Source organism: Papilio machaon, chromosome 11 (assembly GCF_912999745.1).
Source record: "Papilio machaon chromosome 11, ilPapMach1.1, whole genome shotgun sequence".
Classification (NCBI taxonomy): Eukaryota; Metazoa; Arthropoda; class Insecta; order Lepidoptera; family Papilionidae; genus Papilio; species Papilio machaon.
This window is the reverse complement of record NC_059996.1, coordinates 8,267,968-8,288,760: the sequence shown is the minus strand read 5'-3', so window position 1 is coordinate 8,288,760 and position 20,793 is coordinate 8,267,968. Positions and strand designations below refer to the sequence as shown.

The following is a 20,793-nucleotide window of genomic DNA, read 5'->3' as shown; positions in this document are numbered from 1 at the left end:
TTGTATAGAATCAGCGCATTTGATATCGCCAAATAATGTACTAATTCGATGTGAGTTAAATATGTACGCATTTAAAATGTTACAGTTGTTATTTTAACTATAGCAGTTAAAATAGAACTACAGTATAACTTGAGTTCAGTTGAGACAGTATTCTTCTAAGTTATTTAAAAATAAAACTTTTTTATAAGTTTGCAAGTAACATTATAAGTTGCAAGTACATTTGTCTGCCTTTAATTGATTGATGTAGTAATGGAAAGGAATAATTCCTCTTCCGTTAAATTCACTTCCCTTTCACATACTTTGTTTGTGAAAATTTTTCGCCCAAATATCGAAACTAAGGTTATTCTTCACAGTAATATTATAAGTACGTCATATAGACCTGCAACACGACGAAATAGACTGCTTTTAGTGTAATTATCGAATATTTAAATAAATGGTTTTTGTTTTAATATGTTGTTTTTTTTATTTTTTCCTTCATTAACTATCACGATCAGTCAAACCGTTTAAGATATACAGAGTAGAATAAATACATAAAAAAGTACCCAACTATCAGCTCAAAATATCACTAATTCAGAAAGTCGCGAATTTGAAATCTAAACCCCTTCTATTTCATTAGTTATATACTAGTTGTCGCCCGCGACTCCGTCCGAGCAGGATAAAAAAAAACTTAATTAGAACCCGATGTGTTCTTCCCGTCTATGTTCTACATCTGTGCAAAATTTCAGCCACATCCTTGCAAGCCAATCTACAGATACCTTCTAATAAACATCCTTCTATCCATACATACATACATTCAAACATTCGCATCTATATATATATAAAAGAAAGTCGTGTTAGTTACACTATTTATAACTCAAGAACGGCTGAATCGATTTGACTGAAAATTGGTGGGCAGGTAGCTTAGAACCAGGAAACGGACATAGGATAATTTTTACCCCGTTTTCTATTTTTTATTCCGCGCGGACGGAGTCGCGGGCAAGAGCTAGTATATAATATTAGTAAGATTTAAACATTCCCCAGGTACTAAATACATAAATGAAATAAAATATATTTCTCTTAATCGATTTTATTTAAACATATTTTACAGCAATGGATTAGACAAGAACAAAACCAATTCTTGTACGAAAACGCAACACAAAATACACATTTGCATTTCAATAGATTTAATGAGTTACGATACAAGTATTTTTTGACAGAAGACTATGTATATTACATGTGCGGTGAATTTTAAATACAAGGAAAACAGATTGCAACTTGAATACAATAAGATAATGTATAACTTGGAATTTATACACGACTTGTGAGTGTATCTTTATATAAAAAACTCAATATAGTGAGAAATAATCAATTCCATGTAGAAATTAAAATGAATTTTAAAAATTTTTTCCACGAAAATTCACAATGTAGCATTAATTATCTGTTAAATGTATACAAATGGTATTTAAAGAAGCGTATTGAAGTGAGCAAAAGAATTAATTTTAAAATACAGTGAAACTTTTGGAATTTACCCGTATGTGTCAATTAGGGAACAGCAAATCGACGAGCCCCGTTCAAATGCTTTAAATATACAGCGTATACATTTAATATAACATGTATACTATCCATATAAGTTGTATACTTTACTTAAAATATCAATTGCGATATAATTTTACAATAAAATTCTAAGCGAACATATAAAGTACAGATAAACATTATATTTACTGAGCAAATTTTTATTTTAATTCTTGGGATTCTGGAAAAAGGGGCTCCGTGAAAATTTAAATTAGCACCACATAATATTTCTTCAAAGCGAAAAGATAAGACTATAAACAATTTAAAAAGATAAAATTTAACCGCACGAATTTTGAGACCAGAGTTTATTAAAATATATTTTTTGAAATAAAATCCAAGAGTAGTTTTATTTTATGTTACGAAAATTGAGACGTTGCTTTATTTCTACATATAAATATACACAATATGGCATGCGATACGAACACAAATGAAATGGTTCAGTATTATACAGGATGTTCAGTTTCGAAACATTCTACACGTACTCGTGTTGTGAAGAACAGAATTTTTTTTAAAACTTTCAGCTAATAAATGATGTTGATAGAGATTTTTATTTTCAAATTATTGTCAGTGAATTTTCTATTAAGATAATTTCGAGCACTGAAACATCGACATTTATTTTATTATTAAATTTGATGTAATTATAAAATAGACAGAGTTACACAAGTTATTCACTTGTCTATGTATTTTTCAAACTTTATATGCTTTATTATCTATGGTAACCGGAGGCAGCAATAAACAAAAACTGTTACAAAACTAAGCCTCATCCAAATTTAACATTAGCGTATAAATATACATATATCTTTAGCCTATATGTTAATTTTTATATTTATTTATATTTTACATATATTATTATTATATTAGACCATTATAATACATTTCCACTGCCGAAACATCTGTATAAAACATATTATCTCGTTTTTTTTTATAGATTATGAGGGAGATGTAAATTTGTTTGTATACATGTGTTCTGTCAGTGAAAACAAACAAAGCTAAACAATAAACATCGAGAAACTTGTACAAATACATCGATATATGGTATATATGTAAAGTTTATTCAGTTATTAATTACAATATATTAGGCGAAAATACACATATAAATATAAAATTATATATAGTTTACTATCAATAATTATATTAATCAGAAATTATTTATAGGCCACCAAAAAAACATAAATTTATATGAATTTTCTTGCGTTTTAAAACAAAAACACTATTTACAACATGTATACACTCTAGATGCGTAGTATACATCCGATATTAGTTTCAGATAGAGCGTAAACTATCAATGTATACATATACATTAAAAAGCAAAAACAAAACGACTAATAAAAGTAGGAATTTATTTATAATTTTATCAAATAAGGAAAAGGAAAGTAACTAATTTTTCAAAATTTTGTGATTTTCATGTATACAAATAATATGCAAAATATACATGTATTTATTTAAAATATAATATGTAAGTAGTTATCACTGCATATGTTTTCATTTAATATATAAAGAAATGTAGTGAATAAATTAATATAGTGTAAAATAAATTTTCTAGGCGTAAAGAGATGAAACATTTTCTAGGCGGTATGTTTTGAGTATATTGCCTCTTAAGAACATTATGTACTTGACGAATATATAATGTGTATTTAAAATTTAAATATAGTTAATAAACCAAGCATTTATGTCCCAGAAAACAAGATAAAACTTTGTTCGGATGTTTTGAATGCAAATAAAGTTTTAAGCATTAAAAAAATAATAATTACAAACAAAAAAATATTTCTCGTTTTTAATGAAATTTTTTGCTCGTTTTTTCAAATATTTTTAATAATAAAAATAATATTGCTTCTTTTTACATTCAATATTTAATTAAAAAATAATTTAAAAATCAATTTGAAAATATTTGATATTGTAAATATTGTTTATTATTTTGTAATTAATAATTTTAAATAATAATTTATTGAGCAATATTTAATAATGAGATTATTTGCCGTATACAAGAGGGATATTATGAATTTGGTTTTTTATTTTACTAAAATATTAATTAAAATTACGTATTATTTGATTCTATATAAATTCATGTCTCAATTATTAAAGAAAAATTACATTCAAAATTTAATTGGATTAATTATTTAAAATTTTACGAAAGAATAAAAGAAATGTATTGAAAACATTAGTAAATAGTATCACTAACATGAGGAAAATAAGGCATTATCCTTTGAATACTATAATTAGTTAAGATATATATTTAAATAAACTTATTGATTTTACAAAACAAATCTTAATTTCCATAAAAAAAAATCAATTGAATATATATTTATTATATACTTTTATATGTTAATTATCGATTTATTTACAATTATTTAGGCATATGTGTACTATGAGTATGCAAAATCTGAAATTAAATTGTTACAGAAATAATTAACACTCAGAAAACATATAACTTTAAACTTTCGTGATATTTACTAATATACTGTTCGTAAAAAACGGTATTCTTACCACGATTAGGTTGTTTGATCGTTGCAGTCAAACCGTGAACATGGCGAATGCAACTGTGTCGAAATATCGGGACCTCAAATAGCCTAATTGTGGTAAGAATCCCGTAATTTACGAACAGTATACTCAGAAAACAGTTATTATAAGATACATAAGTATGTAAAAATGCAAAATTTACACAACTTTATATTTTCCATGTTATAAAATATTTTTTAGATTACGTAAAAATTTTGTATTTTATAAATAAAAATGGCAGTAAATGTAATCCAGTTCCAAGTATATTAAGAATATAATAATAAATGCAATAATTCAATTTAAATATAAATAAAGAAATAATAAAAATAATCTCATTAGAAATGTAGCGCTGAAATACGCGCCATTTATACCTTTCTATTCAATCAAGTAAGAAAAATCAAATAAATTTGTTTTAATATTAAAATAATTTCTCCTTTGTTCCATAAACAAAATCATACTTTTTAATACCATAATTTAGTTTAATAATACTTTTTTTTTTACATAAAAATAATTTTGTAATCGTTGAATAATTTCAACAAAGGATTTTGATAAATATAAAAAAAAACAAGGAACACATCGATTTCTGAACGCAAAGCGATTACGATTAATTTTATCGATTTTATGAAATAAAAAAAAATATTTAAAGTAAGTTATACTGATATAATATATACAAGTTTAGGATATGTACGTTTTGATGAAAAACTATTTTATTATTAGAACTAAACATAACAAATGAAACATAATTACATTCAAAATAAATAAAATTATCAAAAGTTGAGCTCCGTTTAAAAATAAAATTAAAAAAAAGAACAACTCAAACAATCAAACCAAGCATAAAATCGATATTGTTGTTTATAATCGGCCACAGAATGCGAGAATCGATGTGTAGTTATCGGGAATTTCAAATGTCCGTCACACTTGTAACAACACTATTGCGAGAGGAACACCAATATTGTAATACAAGTGTCACTACATTGAATATTCACCGTTACATCCAGTTTACATTATTCCAGTGAAATTGCAACTGGAATGCTGTGTGGGTTCCAGTGTGGGCGTTGTCGCTGGATTGTAACAATGTAAACTGTGTGTAAGACCCTAGTTGCAGTAGCGGCGTGTGTTACCGTGCGGGGCTGGCGGGGCTGACGGGGGCGAAGCTCCTAGCTGGGGGGGCGCGGCTCGGTGCTGACGATGACCTGCACCACGTAGCCGGGCGTGATGCGCGCCTCCTCCACAAGCAGCCGGTCGCCCAGCAGCTTGCCACCGTAGAACCAGCGCTGGCGCCACGGCTCTATGCCTTCCAGCGCCTAAACACATATACATAAACCATTTATCCACATTTAGTAGGAATTTAAAAAAAAATCTAGAAAAAAAATTACAAAAAAATCTTTAACTCTTTTAAAAATGGTACTTAAACCTTACTTACTAAGCATATCTTTCGACTTCATCACCATTTAACATCAGGTGGGATAAAGAAACCAACGCTTGAGGTTTATTGATATAAAAAAGATCCATATTTCAATATTACAAAAGAAAGTGTTTGCTAATCTTTAATTTTTCTTCTTTATTTACACACACACACTACGACACTAGCTGTCGCACGCAACTCCGTCCTCGCGGAATTAAAAAAACTTAATAAGTACCCTATGTGTTCTTCCAGACTATGTTCTACATCTGTGCCAAATTCCATCAAGATCCATCTAAGCTTTCGCATTTATATTAGTAAGATTAGTTTGTGGTTAACGGTCAAGTGAGAACAGGAAAATGACGCGTGCATTAGCAGTCAAGTCGCGGCGATCATTCAATTTATCATTAAAATTAAGCTCGTTGGGGGCAGACATTGTTATTGGTTTCTCAATACATGAGTCACGTTTCATTTCATGCCACCAACATAATGACACAAGCTTATATAAACACTATCATGTCTACTTGTAAAGAAACACGTCAATTTTCAATTTCTAACAGAAGCAAAATTTGTTCTACGAGAAATATGCTTTCACAATCATCATCATCAGCTCACTATACGTCCCCACCGAGGGGCTCGGAGCCTACCCCAAGTTAGGGGTGACTAGGCCATAGTCAACCACGCTGGCCAAGTGCGGGTTGGTTGACTTCACACATATCATTGAATTTCTTCTCAGATATGTGCAGGTTGCATCACGATGTTTTCCTTCACCGTAAGAACGTCGGATAAATGTACATATGTAAATCGAAAATCGAAAAACACATTGGTACATGGCGGGATTCGAACCCAGGGCCTGCAGATTGCAAGTCATGTGCTTAACCCCTGAGCCACCGACGCTCCTTCGCTGACGCTTTCACAATAACTGTCTTTTATTACAAGTTAACGAACGTAACTTCGGATTAAACACTCGCCCTGAAGATGGACCCCCGATGGGTCCGAAACTAGTCGGTGCCGCCACCGGACGATCAAAACGTGAGTTAAGCCGTTTCTTAATTAATTAATTATGATGTCTCACGAAAGTTTAAACAATTTAATTGCTAACCGTTACGGCGAGGTAGGGCAAACGCGAGTAAAAAAGTTCGCTTCTCTTCGGATTAAACACTCGCCCTGAAGATGGACCCCCGATGGGTCCGAAACTAGTCGGTGCCGCCACCGGACGACCAAAACGTGAGTTAAGCCGTTTCTTAATTAATTAATTAATGAACGTAATTTGCACTTAATATACAATTAATAATTATAAGGAAAATTGTACCAATGCGTTTAATTTGTTATTTATGCATCACTAGTTGTCCGTTACTCCTTCAATGCAGAATAAAATAAAAATAAAACTTAATTTGTAGCCTATGTGTTCTTCCAGGCTATGTTCTATATCTATGCCAAATATAGTGATATCCATGCAGACATTCTGGAAAGTACCTTCTAACAAACATCCATCCATCCATACATCAAACCTTCGCATTAAGTAAGAATTAATATAAAAGATATATTTAAGGAAGTTATTGATTTCATTTGCTGGCTAAGGACAATATTTAAAATATAAATATAGTAAATAATCAATAATAAGGAACATACATGCAGCTCAGTCTTGCAGTGTGCGATGGTGTGCCGGGCGCCTACTCGCAGCTCGAGGTCACGGCATGTGGTTGAAAGCCGCAGCCGGAGCGCCAAAGCAGCGCCTCCATCTGCAGGCTCCGACCACTCAGCTGGCGAGTCGCGCCCGCACGCCTCCTTCACCATGTTGATGGGCGGGGACAGGCAATATATTGGTACCTGTACAACAAACATTGTCATGTTATTAGTAATATCCAAGGTAGAATAACATTGGAAACATCCATCCATCATCCATACAAAAACATATAAGCTCAATTTTTTTTAGAGAGAAATTACATCATCATTGTCCATAAATGACAACTTTTGACAGAAGTGGAACCTAATGACAAGGGATTTACATCATTAATGTAATCTGGAATTTGTTTTGTTCATTTCAGACATTTTTAAAAGTTTTGTACACATTGCTTAAAGTTATTATTTAGTTTTTAAGATAATTAAATTCATTAAAAGCCAATTTAATGTAAAATATAATCTTTAAATATTTATTATATCTACTTATGTTAAAAGATATACTATTTCCTTATATATATTTATTTGTTCTCTCTTGTCCGTGCGGACAGAATCGCAGGCGACAGTTAGTTCAGCACATTTAACCATTTCATTACAAGTATCTTAATTCATTATTACTTATCAAGCTTAAGTATATATCATGACTTAACATTTAAGCATTTAATCATAAATGTGTTCCAAATTATGTGACTCATAGGATAAATTGTTTTAATTTAAAAATTTTAAGATGTCTGTCAGAAGTCAACATATCTCTGTCAGAAGTCAACTTATCCCTGTCATACTATCTATTACATTTCCATTTGACAACAGGAAGTTTTTGATAAGATGCAGTGCAGCTGCTGCGTAACACAACATTTACACTTACACAATAAATACTACTAACACTTCTATGGCCAAAAATTAATTCCAAATGTCCAATATGACCCTATAATATACATAAAGATATTGCTATATGACATGAAGCAATTAATTTTATTAGTTGTGTAAGAAAATAATTTTGTACACATTTAATATGTATCAACAAAGGTAAAAAGGATTTACAAAACATAAGGCATAAATCAGTACCTGATATCTAGTTCCCCATTCATCATAGCACTCTGTGAGGTAGCCATTCGGCACGGATACACTCGCGCCGTCAAGTATTGCCTGCGCCAACTGGAAGTCCATGGCCTCAGCGGCCACGGCGGCTGCACGCAGCGCGTCCCAGATCTCCTTCCGGCCCTCGAACGCCGGCGCCGTGTCCCAGAACTCATCACGTTTACTACGCAGCTGGCCTTCTGTTAATGGTACATCAGACTTCCACCGAATCGTTTCATGACACAGGGATTGATTTTTCCTCAGAGCACCTATAACAAAAACTTAATCAGCCCAAGAAGTCGTCTCCACGGTGACGGTCAAGCATTCACATACCGGAATTAGGCCGCGACACAGTTCCCGACGACCCTTCCATAGGGCCGCTTCTGCTTCTAGTTAATCCGATGCAACCTCCCATTATAATCACATTCTATGATCTCACTTCATTAATTTAGTACAAAAAAATATTAACAAATAACATTTTCATTGCCTGTCCATTTCTGTCAAAAGATAGCTGTACACATTCTGTATTTGCATTGTGAACAAATGTTTCAATTCCGAAGTATATTATGTATTTCAAAAATGTACACACGTCCGTGTTATATACCAGAAAGAATCGTATTTTTAAACATCAGTATTAACATTAGCAACAGATTTATCCAGAATTTAATTTATTTTTATTGTATCAATTGGTTCTTCTAATCATCTAACTAGAAAAAAAAGTACAACACGCGACATTTGACAAAACGAAACGTAAAACGCCGAATTGTTCCGAAGTGAGATGAACCGAAAATTATCAAAATATAAATTACATATTTTATTAATAGATATTTTATGACTTCAACAATTTTAATTAATATTAATTTTGCAGTTTAGTACTATTCAATTTTTATTTTATGTCGAATAATTGAAATTTATTTTTACTTTTAGAAGTTCTTGGTATTGAATACCATCTATTTATTCAGTCCAATTTTTACATAATAATCCCCATAAAACCCTTATTTACAAAAATAATTCTTAAAAAAGCTTAAAAAATTCTTGCTACATCACTTGTCAGGTTGACATTGTCATTTTTATCAATCGAAAATGTAAACATGTCATCGTCAGTCGTCATCGCAGATTTAAAATTGTGTTTTATTTTTTTGGGTATTTCTATTGTAAATAATTTATGAATACTGATAAGAAGTAATAAGCTATTTCTGTAATGGAAAATAATATAAACTTCAAGTCGATCCAGGATTATAAAGTCACCAATGTAAGCTTTGCAATCCCTCGTTAAATTTAAATTTAATATAATTTCATATATCAACATTGTGAAGATGATTATCTATTTTATATTGCAGGTTGACGCGACTGCTTTTTACATATCAGAGTTTCTATCGGATAGCGAAGAGCAATATATCTTATCGAATATTTATTCGGCGCCGAAACCAAAATGGACTCAACTTTCGAACAGAAGACTTCAAAACTGGGGTGGTATTCCCCACAACAAGGGCATGATAGCCGAAACTATCCCTGAATGGCTGCAGAATTATCTAAACAGGATAGATGAATTGAATTTGATGGGTGGAAATAAACCAAATCATGTTTTAGTTAATGAATACACACCAGGGCAGGGCATCCTGCCACACGTAGATGGTTCATTATTTTATCCTACTATAACAACAATTTCTGTGGGGTCACATATTGTTTTAAAATTTTGGGACCCACTCCCTGATGCCAATGAGAATGCTTTAGATATGAAACCAGTTTTTTCATTCTTACTAGAGCCGAGAAGTCTATTGGTATTGCAGGATAAACTATTCCATCACTATTTGCATAGCATTGAGGAAATAAATAAGGATGTTCTTGATGAATCAATAAAGAATTTACACATGTGTTCAGATAAATATGTGAAAGGTAGTACAGTCTGCCGCAGCACAAGGATTTCACTGACAATTAGACATGTACCTAAAACAAGTTCATTTAAAATTAATATTGGTAATAAAAGATGATATTACTTGAGCATTTTAATATATTAATATTAAGTTAAAATTCCTTATAGCAGTTTCTAGAACACATAAAAATGCAACTTTAAAAAAATACAATATTTTAAAATTGATACAATGACCATTCATCCATTCAATTTTCCTTTTTGCAATCGACTCTGCTGGCTGTATCTACAATGGTTGCTTTGCATTATTATTGATATAAAGTAATCTTAAAAAAAAGTAATAAACATTCCATTTCTAAATAGCATATTTTTTATATAAATCCATGTGGCTATGGAATAAATATTTTTGATGATTAATTTTATTATTTGTAAATAATATTGTTTTTTAAAATGAGATTATCAAAATTATTTTTGAGTGCATTTTTTCGGCGAATTACGTACAGCAAGACAACAGTTAGATGGGCGAGTGGGAAACCAGCTGCGGAACACGCCCAAACATGCGGCTCTGATAAAGTAAAGGTCAAAGAAGTTAAATCTAATGAAAACGAAAAGGTTAAGTAAATATATTGATTTAATTGTTTCCAAGACTAATTACAGTGGCGGGATCTAACCAATTTAAGCCTTAACCTCTTATAACAAGTCTAGGTCTTCGTCGTGCGTCATCTCCGCCAGTCAAGACTTGGAACTCTTATCCCCGTCAAGATCTCTCTCCACATTATGCTTCCAGCCATAGATTTTGCATTTCGTAATTTAAACAGCCAGTTTGTTGTCCCACTAAATTTTTTTTATATTATTAAGTGGCAATAGACATCTGTAATTAGAGATGCGTTGCCTACCTTTAATCACCGGAGTTGGGACCCATAGAAATATTTCCTCTCATTCTATTTTTTATATAAAAAGGGTGGGAAGGAATAGAGACTAAAATTAGGCCTTTGTCACGCACACTAATCAAACGCGAAATTATTTCTACTTCACGCCTCTCTTGTGTGGTCGCAGTATTTCACAGGTCGAATGGCGAGATTCGAACCACGACCACGTGATCGGATGTCCGTATACTTAATGGAATGTCTCGAGTGTCTGGTTACTTGTTATAATGTAGTGCATGTTTTATAACAATAAAAGCAATCATTATTGCGTTATTATTGCAGAAAGGCGTAGTGGTTGGTGTGTTTGACAACGGCAAAGAACTAGAGCTGACATGTGCGGGCCGCGAGATCGACCAGCGCAGCGGCGGCAAACTTGCGCGGCAACTCAACGAGTTCGTTATTTATTCCGTAACGATTAACACTTGATTTTAAATAGCCATTGTTTACTAGTTATACCTTAAACTTTGACTTTGTTTTTTTACATAATGCCACAGTTCGTCTAAGAGCCCGTGAACCCCAGACCTTCGTTATTTTATAAAAGCTGAAAGTTTGTCAGCGCATGCTCCCAACACAGGTAAGAACGATGGACTATTATGAAGTTTGGGTTACCGTGGCTTTGGCAGGTAAACGGTACTAAAGGTGTGTAAAATACCGATCTAAATTCATCAAATAATAAAGTGTGATTTTTTGGTATTACCTTCAGAATATTATTAAAAATCACGTTATTGATTGCCAGACACTTAACATCGTGGCAACCCCTTGCCAGACACCCCTAATGTTCATGAAATTATAATTCTACTTATGTTATAGTATAAAAGCTGATTTTTATATATAATACTTAGGTAATAATTAGATGATGTTTCCTCATCAGCCAGACATTTTTGATAGTTCCAACCCCTTGCCAGACAATGATGTAGGGTCGCTGTAGGAGCGAGCGCGAGACAGTATATGTATGGTGGGTGCGAGTGAGATGGCGAGATAGGTCTATCGCGATCCCTCAATAACAGATTATAAAAAAAAAAAACAATTAAATAATACTCAAAAATTTTATTAAAAATATATTAATAACATTACAAGTTATTATAGAGCAAGAGCCCGTGAACCCCAGACCTTTATTATTAGTAGTAGTAAAAGTAGTATCCATTTCAATGGAATTCTCTGCATATATTCTCTCCAATGAATCAGTATATAATTCATGTAAATGAATCAATAAATGACAGCGGCCATTGTTGATAATATCTTCTTCTATGATGCTACAAATTTCATTGAAAGATTCTTGGTGGTACTCTCGATAATGATGCCAATCACTTTTAACAGATATTTTCGCCAATGAAGATATTTTATTATTAAACTGAATCCTACAGTCAGTGTGATAGTATATTTTCGGACTTGCAATACTTTCCAATCTACTTAACAAATTTTTGCAAAATAAACAAATTTTTTTACTTATATCAACACTGGTATCACTTTGAATCGAACTATTTACTTCTGTGGTTGCATTAGCATTTTCACTCACTTCTTCAAGTCCGCGAATGTCCACAGCTGCCTGGGAAGGTTGAAGTTCTGTTGATTGAGAAGCTGAAGGTGGGTGTGATACAGTTAACTCAGACAAATGCGATGAACCTGGTATTGAATCGTCTGTTGATATATTTACGTCTTTAGATGGCTCTTTTTCTTGCTCTGTTTCAACAGTCTTTTTAGAATTTTTAGGTTCTGGGGTAAAATATTTTTTCATCAGTCATAAGTCATAAGTCATTTTAATCAGTATAAGTAAAAAAATTTGTTTATTTTGCAATAACAAAAAGAGACAAGTGAGATCAAAAATGCTTCCACTCCATGAAGGTGATAAAAACCAATTTCAGTCTCGTATAATGTCTAGCATTGAAAATCAAAAAGAGTATAATGAGTTGTTAAGTAGATTGGAAAGTATTGCAAATCCGAAAATATACTATCACACTGACTGTAGGATTCAGTTTAATAATAAAATATCTTCATTGGCGAAAATATCTGTTAAAAGTGATTGGCATCATTATCGAGAGTACCACCAAGAATCTTTCAATGAAATTTGTAGCATCATAGAAGAAGATATTATCAACAATGGCCGCTGTCATTTATTGATTCATTTACATGAATTATATACTGATTCATTGGAGAGAATATATGCAGAGAATTCCATTGAAATGGATACTACTTTTACTACTACTAATAATGAAGGTCTGGGGTTCACGGGCTCTTGCTCTATAATAACTTGTAATGTTATTAATATATTTTTAATAAAATTTTTGAGTATTATTTAATTGTTTTTTTTTTTATAATCTGTTATTGAGGGATCGCGATAGACCTATCTCGCCATCTCACTCGCACCCACCATACATATACTGTATACATACATGTACTGTCTCGCGCTCGCTCCTACAGCGACCCTACATCATTGTCTGGCAAGGGGTTGGAACTATCAAAAATGTCTGGCTGATGAGGAAACATCATCTAATTATTACCTAAGTATTATATATAAAAATCAGCTTTTATACTATAACATAAGTAGAATTATAATTTCATGAACATTAGGGGTGTCTGGCAAGGGGTTGCCACGATGTTAAGTGTCTGGCAATCAATAACGTGATTTTTAATAATATTCTGAAGGTAATACCAAAAAATCACACTTTATTATTTGATGAATTTAGATCGGTATTTTACACACCTTTAGTACCGTTTACCTGCCAAAGCCACGGTAACCCAAACTTCATAATAGTCCATCGTTCTTACCTGTGTTGGGAGCATGCGCTGACAAACTTTCAGCTTTTATAAAATAACGAAGGTCTGGGGTTCACGGGCTCTTGCTCTATATAGTGTTAACAATATTTTCCTAAAATATGACGAACTCTTAAATAGATAAGCTTTTAATATTTCGTATCGTTTTCGTTTCCAGAGTGTCTTGTCAGCTGAAGCTGGGGCACGCGCTGGTGGTGACGGACGTTGGCGAGGAGGGCGACGTGGCTCTGGCTTGTTGCGGCCTCAAGCACGCCGGTTACAACAAGCTGGAGGAACTCGATGAGAAACGGGTCTGCAAATCTCACTCATTATACCTTGAAGAACTATAGAGTTATCACTCACTGTTATGAGCAATAGTACACGTTCACTGTACGCATTGACTCTTTTCTAATAAGGTATGAGAGGAAAGAAGAATTGACGATTTTTTTTGTTTATTCATGCATCAATATGTTTCGACTTTTGAGACATAGCGTTTGCAATCCAATATCTTATTGGATACCGGTTTTCTTGCTATATTTAATAAGAAAGCCAACCAACACGACACAAATGTTGATGTGTCAGCATCGTGTTATAGGAGAACGTACGCTGGGGCATTGGAGCGGGCGTGCGCGCGCTGCAGGCGCGGGGCTGCGCGCGCGTGCTGGTGGACAGCTCCGTAGCGCCCGACGCCGCCGCGGAGGCAGCACACCTCGCCGCCTGGAGGTACACCCACCTCCTACATCTTTATACCATAAGGAGCACTAGCAAAGAAACCTTTAAGTAATGAAGGAGCTCGAAGGACCATAAGCGACATAATATACATATACATTTATTGTGTTAAAATATATAAATCTATTGTTTTCGTTGGAAAGTTTTTTTATTTTCTTGTATAAGAGCTAGTAACGCTTAGATTTTGTTCAGGTTTCAAGAGTTCAAGTCGAGCGTAGACCGGCAGACCGTCACCAGCGTCGCGATGTATGAATGCAAGCAGCCGAGCGAGCAGTCTGGCGAGAAAGCCGGCGAGCAAGTTGGTGAGCAAGCTGGCGCGCAGGGCGGGGAGGAGTGCGCGGCGCTGTGGGCGCGCGGCGCGGTGATGGGCGAGGCCCAGAACTGGGCGCGCTACTTGTCCGACATGCCAGCCAACAAGATGACTCCTATAGGAATAGCGCAGGTCTTTACAGATATTAGTTCAGGTAGTCAAGTGGTGCGGAGTGGGGTTTAGTGATACATTAGTGAATGTTGTGTGTGGGCAGGCGGCGCTGGACACGCTGTGTCCGCTGGGCGTGCAGGTGTGGGCGCGGGACGGGCAGTGGGCGGCGGCGCAGCGCATGGAGGCCTTCCTGGCGGTGGCGCGGGGCTCCTGCGAGCCGCCGTACTTCCTCGACTGCAGCTACAACGGCGCCTCCTCCGACACGCCCCCGGTGCTGCTCGCCGCCAAGGGAGTCACCTTCGACTCGTGAGGGCTTTACTTAGATTTGTTGATTGTGCTTTAGATACTCTCTCGAGGTTTTAATTTCAAATTTTTATCGTGTATACGGTCGTATAATACATTTAAATATAATGTGTGCGGTGTTTAGCGGAGGTCTTTGCTTGAAGCCGCCGGAGCACATGCGTGAGAACCGCGGCAGTATGTCGGGCGCCGCCGTCGTGCTCGCTGCCATCAAGGCCATCGCTGAACTCAAGGTAAATTAATCAACTTACGCAGTATTCTAGCTCTAATAGTAACCTAGGTGAGATTTCTTCAGTGCCCTCTTTTACCATGCTTTTAAGATATGTGAAACTGTGTAATTCGCAAATCTGTGACACTCCTTTCTATCCAGCGCCCTATCCTAACTCCGGCCGTGAACTTGACAAGACACAGAGGACAGTTCTATATCTTTACATGAGTAGTAAAGTGCGACAAGTTGTCATATTGGTGACTTTTAATAAGATAATGTTAAAATCGGAAGCTGAGTAAAAGGTTAGCTTCACTGAGCTAAGTTTCACTTCAGATGAGAAAGATTTCTTAAGCAAAAATCACTTTTAGAGCGACAACCTTAATAAATCCAATATTTTTACATTATGTCAATTTGTATAACAGTATGTTGGTATAACAGATCCCTATCAACATCCGGGCGGTGATACCTTTGTGTGAGAACTTGGTGAGCGGGCAGTGTATGAAGGTGGGGGACGTCGTGCGCGCGCTCAACGGCACCTCCATACAGGTCACAATATATACTTTATATATAATATCAACAGTAAACTATCTCAGCTCATATGATAGTACGGGAAGAAAATAATATTCTTCAAAATGGATCACAATAAAACTGACATAATCGTGGGCGACGAAAAAGAAAGGTCCCCTTTGAAGAATGACTGCTAAATTATCAATTTATTAGGTGGCCACTTTTAATTCATTCTGACTTTAAAATGCCTGCTAATATTATTGACAGTTTTTATATCTGTGAAATCTTGGATCTCACTACAGTTACAATCAGCGCCAAAATAATTTAAATCAAATAGGCACAAAATACTACATCATATAGCCTATAAATGTATAGAGGTCATTGTAGACGGGTAATAAACAATTCTGTTTTAATTTTTTATTGACTTTCACAGGTGATTATGAACATGTAATGGTTTGTTTTCTTTAAAAATATTTTGTACATAGTTATTATATGTCGTGTACATGTGAACAGATCGAGGACACAGACATGGAAGGTCGGCTGCTGCTGGCGGACGCGCTGGTGTACGGCCAGGCCGCGTACCGCCCCGCACTCGTTGTAGACGTCGCCACACTTACACGTCAGTACTAAACAATACTAAATAGTAAACTTATCCGAAATCAAAGGTAATTTCACTGTCAAGATAAATGTAAAATAAAATAAAAATATTCGAAATTAAATGCATAAATATATATATTTCTGTGTTGTTGTGTCAGGGGGCGTGTTGCTGGCGACGGGGGGCGGGGCCTTCGGGTGTTTCAGCAACGTGGAGGGGGCGTGGCTTGCGCTGAGGTCTGCCGGCGCCAGCAGCGGGGACAGACCCTGGCGCTTCCCGCTCTGGAACTACTACCATGCGCAGATCACAGGCATGACACTATATATTACAATTATCTTTAAATTTCAGTCTCTGCCTATTCTTTTGTGTAAAGGAGGTGACTTGTTGATGTTTGTCTTATTCATGTAATATTTAGAAACATAAATTTATTAGGTACTTATTTACACATTTTCAGATGATCCATCAGTGGATTTGAGAAATAAGGGATCCGGTAAAGCTACACCTTGTATTGGCGCAGCTTTTCTAAGGGTACTTTTGTTGCATTCATATTTAACAAAGAAACTTGTATTTAACCACGATGTGGGCTTAGTAGTAACGTAGTTGTAAGCGCTAATTATTAATTGGTGTCTATTTCAATGTATTACTGAGCCTCAGTGGCTCAAGGGTTAAGCAGTTGACTTACAATCTGCAGGTCCTGGGTTCGAATCCCGCCATGTACCTATGTGTTTTTCGATTTTCATATGTACATTTATCTGACGTTTTTACGGTGAAGGAAAACATCCTTCCAACGTAATGCAATCTGCACATATCTGAAGAAATTTAAAGATATGTGTGAAGTCAACCTGCACTGGGCTATAGTTGACTATGTCCTTGTAACCCCTAACTTGGGGTAGGCTCCGAGCTCCTCAGTGAGCTGATGATGACTGTAGTTTTAAACTGTTCAACTCCTTTGTGGTGACACTTGTATAGTTTTGAGTTTTGTTTCAAAGATAATAATAATCAATTTGTATGAATACAAGTATAAAACTAGTGGAAACTGAGTGAAATACAATTGTCAGAACTTTGTGTGCGGCGAGTGGGTACACCTAGACGTGACGGGTGTGGGCAAGTTGGCGCACGCGGCCGCACCTCCCTACCTGCGCAGGCGTCGCATGAGTGGCCGCCCCGCGCGCACGCTCGCCTACTTCCTGGCCCAGCTGCCCAACTACGCAGCGACACACAGCGGACAACACTAGCACTGAGCACTGCGCACTGCGCACTGCGCACGACGTACACTAACAAATGTCATTTACAGATAATCACTTTATTGGTTTACTACTCGTTTGTTAATCTTTTCTAAAAAAAAGTAATATTGGTAAATAAATGTCAATGATTCGTTTGTACTCTTCTGTTTTAGATCACATTATATAATGTAATTTAGGAAGTAACGATTTCTATAAAATTTATGTTTTTTATTGTTTATGCTTTATTTGCGATTAATTACAATAAAGATGTAAAAATGACAAATCTGTAGTTTTTGAAATTTCATCAATGATGTGTGAACACATTTTGACCGTTTTTTTAAATAAAGTGAGTATCTTTAAATCTTTATTTTTCCAATGATTGCCGTAATATGAAGCTTTAATATTAACGATGAGCTGTTCAAAAATTCGTAGAGTAATAGAATATTGGTATAAAAGCTTTAACAAGTTGTGTAATGATGCGATAAACAATTAGTCAAGTCTGATAAGTCATTACATCACTCGATGACTTCAGCGTCTATAAACAGCAGTTATATTTTTAGCGAGCCTCACACAATGATGGCTGGTTATCAGACTGATTCATCCACCTTGTACAGACTGTAGACATGTCATCATCACATCGTTAATATGTAAAGACCTAACCGTGGGTTTCCGAGACCAAATCTCCCTTTAAAATATATTGTTGTCTCTGTTTTGACAAAGATAATGACAGGGATAACAATATGGTTTATATATCTTCAGAAACTCACTGTAAGTCACTAATTTGGTCTTTTTTAGAGTTCCGTATAGGAAAAACACGGAACCCTTATAGGATTACTTTGTTGTCGGTGCATCTGTCAAGACCATTTTTTCTCAGGAACGCGTGAAGGTATCGAGCTGGAATTTATATAAAACTAGCTGTCGCCCGCGACTCCGTCCGCGCGCAGTTAAAAAAAACTTAATAGCTGTATGAAAAATAGATGTTGGCCGATTCTCAGACCTACTGAATATGCTCATAAAATTTCATGAAAATCGGTCAAGCCATTTCGGAGGAGTTTAACCACAAACACCGCGACACGAGAATTTTATATATTAGGCTAGCTGTCGCCCGCGACTCCGTCCGCGCGCAGTTAATAAAAATGGGGGGGGGGGGGTATGAAAAATAAATGTTGGCCGATTCTCAGACCTACTGAATATGCTCACAAAATTTCATGAGAATCGGTCAAGCCGTTTCGGAGGAGTACGGTGACGAAAACTGTGACACTAGAATTTTATATATTAGATACTCAGGTCTACTGTTCCTTGGAGGACTGTTTCTACAGAACTCTCGGTGCTTGAGTTCGACTCGCACTTGACTTTTTTTTATGTAACAATAGCAAACGCTTATCTAATTTGGCTAAAATAGTAAAGTGACCTTTGCCCGAAATTCTTCATGTTGCAGAAGTTTTACCGACTTTAAGTTAATTAAGGCCAAACTGACATTAATTTTTAGAATGCCGCAACATTCGTTCAAAAGTAAATTGTTCATTAATTTTTTCTCAAAACACAGCAATAATAATATTATATTTATCTCATACACATTTTACCGTTAGAAACACAGGTTAACAGTTAAACTACAAACAAAATAAGACGGTATTTAACATGGGGGCAACAAAATACCAGGGGGGCTAGCCTCTATATATCCATAGATAACTTAAAAACTACTTATCAATGTTTTCATTAAAACACATCTTACTAATATTATAAATGTGAATGTTTAGATGGATGGTTGTCAGTTTGAAGATATCTACAGAACGGCTGAACAGATCTTGATGAAATTTGGGACATATGTAGAACATAGTCTGGAAGAACACAAAGGCTACCCATTTTTATTTATTTCGCGCGGATGTAGTCGTGGGCGATAGCTAATATTGGATAATTACTACTTGGCTCCCCATCTAGATCATAAGCTGGTAACGTTCTTGTTTAAAATACAATATTTCTATACACAGGATGTTCCAGTTCTTGTGATATACATTTTAGTATCGTACTCCAAGTAAAATTTTTTTAATGATAAATTAACAGTTCTAGTTTGTAATAAGACCCATGTAACTCAATATAATCACCAAATAAGTATTTTTTTTTATAATTTAACGTAATTTTGTTTGACGCTATATAATTTAAGTACTTAAACCAAACTTTATTATATTGTTCTTATAATGTTGTTATGCACATGTTGGCTAAATTATCGATTTGAAGTATGTTTATTTTTTCTTTTATATTGCGATTATTGCTGTTAAGTATACTTTTATACAAATAATTACACAAATAAAAATAAACAATAATTTATATATAAAAATATGACATAATTAATAAAATTGAAGTGTATGTATGTAATATCGAAAAAAATCTTTTTTCGTGAACATAATGCATTTGCGGAGTTTATAACTAGACACCAATAACAAACCTTTAAAATTAGGCTTTTCTCATATCTGCGTTTGTTCCGTGTAATCTCCCAACCAGCTGGACGGATTTTGAAGGGTCTTTTACTACAAAATAGCTAATATGTGCTAGTCACTTGGCTATTTTTTTTTCCCTAAATTTCGCAGCAATCGCTAGTAATACTAAATTTAGATAATTTACATCACACATATGTTTTAATGTCGATTTTTTTAAATTTCAATTATCAAAAATGACCACCACAAATCTATCATTCCTTGTGTTATGTCTACATAATGATCCCATACAAGTAAAGGAAGGGTGGACAGAAATGAAACACTGATACTTATTGACCTAAAAATGAAGAAACATTTATTTTCAGTATGTCTTTTGTAAAATTTAATAACAGAATGAGTCAAATATGGTAAGAGTTAACAGAGCGGAGACTTCCATTCGATAGAATTACTTTCACCAACAATAGAAATATAATATTTATCAAGTAATTACCAATAAATCTAATTTATTCGTTTACTGAGACAGTTAATTTTAAACATTCATGATCAATGTACAGGGAGCGACGCGCGATGCGCGCTAGCTACGGCCAAAGAATAATAAGTTTTTTTTTTTGGATTTTCGATTTTA

The 20,793-nt window shown here is 34.5% G+C and overlaps 3 protein-coding genes across 3 annotated transcripts; 2 read left to right on the top strand and 1 right to left on the bottom strand.

Moving 5' to 3' along the window:
• Window positions 1–4,831: 4,831 nt before the first annotated feature.
• Window positions 4,832–8,899, bottom strand: LOC106709679 (ubiquitin domain-containing protein 2). The gene is made up of 4 exons (XM_045679996.1): window positions 8,540–8,899; window positions 8,195–8,475; window positions 7,082–7,279; window positions 4,832–5,351 (listed from the first exon to the last, which is right to left on the bottom strand). Exons 1-4 carry the CDS (start codon window positions 8,619–8,621, stop codon window positions 5,205–5,207), a joined length of 708 nt encoding a protein of 235 aa, XP_045535952.1. The 5' UTR covers window positions 8,622–8,899; the 3' UTR covers window positions 4,832–5,204.
• Window positions 8,900–9,377: 478 nt separating this feature from the next.
• On the top strand, window positions 9,378–10,254 carry LOC106709736 (alpha-ketoglutarate-dependent dioxygenase alkB homolog 6). The gene is made up of 2 exons (XM_014501591.2): window positions 9,378–9,458; window positions 9,547–10,254. The coding sequence occupies exons 1-2, from the start codon at window positions 9,408–9,410 to the stop codon at window positions 10,195–10,197; spliced, it is 702 nt and encodes a 233-aa protein (XP_014357077.2). The 5' UTR covers window positions 9,378–9,407; the 3' UTR covers window positions 10,198–10,254.
• A 946-nt stretch (window positions 10,255–11,200) lies between these two features.
• On the top strand, window positions 11,201–17,781 carry LOC106709738 (cytosol aminopeptidase-like). The gene is made up of 12 exons (XM_045680108.1): window positions 11,201–11,216; window positions 11,259–11,394; window positions 13,932–14,064; window positions 14,349–14,476; window positions 14,675–14,924; window positions 15,007–15,209; window positions 15,331–15,436; window positions 15,850–15,957; window positions 16,432–16,537; window positions 16,674–16,823; window positions 16,968–17,041; window positions 17,572–17,781. Exons 1-12 carry the CDS (start codon window positions 11,201–11,203, stop codon window positions 17,746–17,748), a joined length of 1,587 nt encoding a protein of 528 aa, XP_045536064.1. The 3' UTR covers window positions 17,749–17,781.
• The last annotated feature ends 3,012 nt before the right edge of the window (window positions 17,782–20,793 follow it).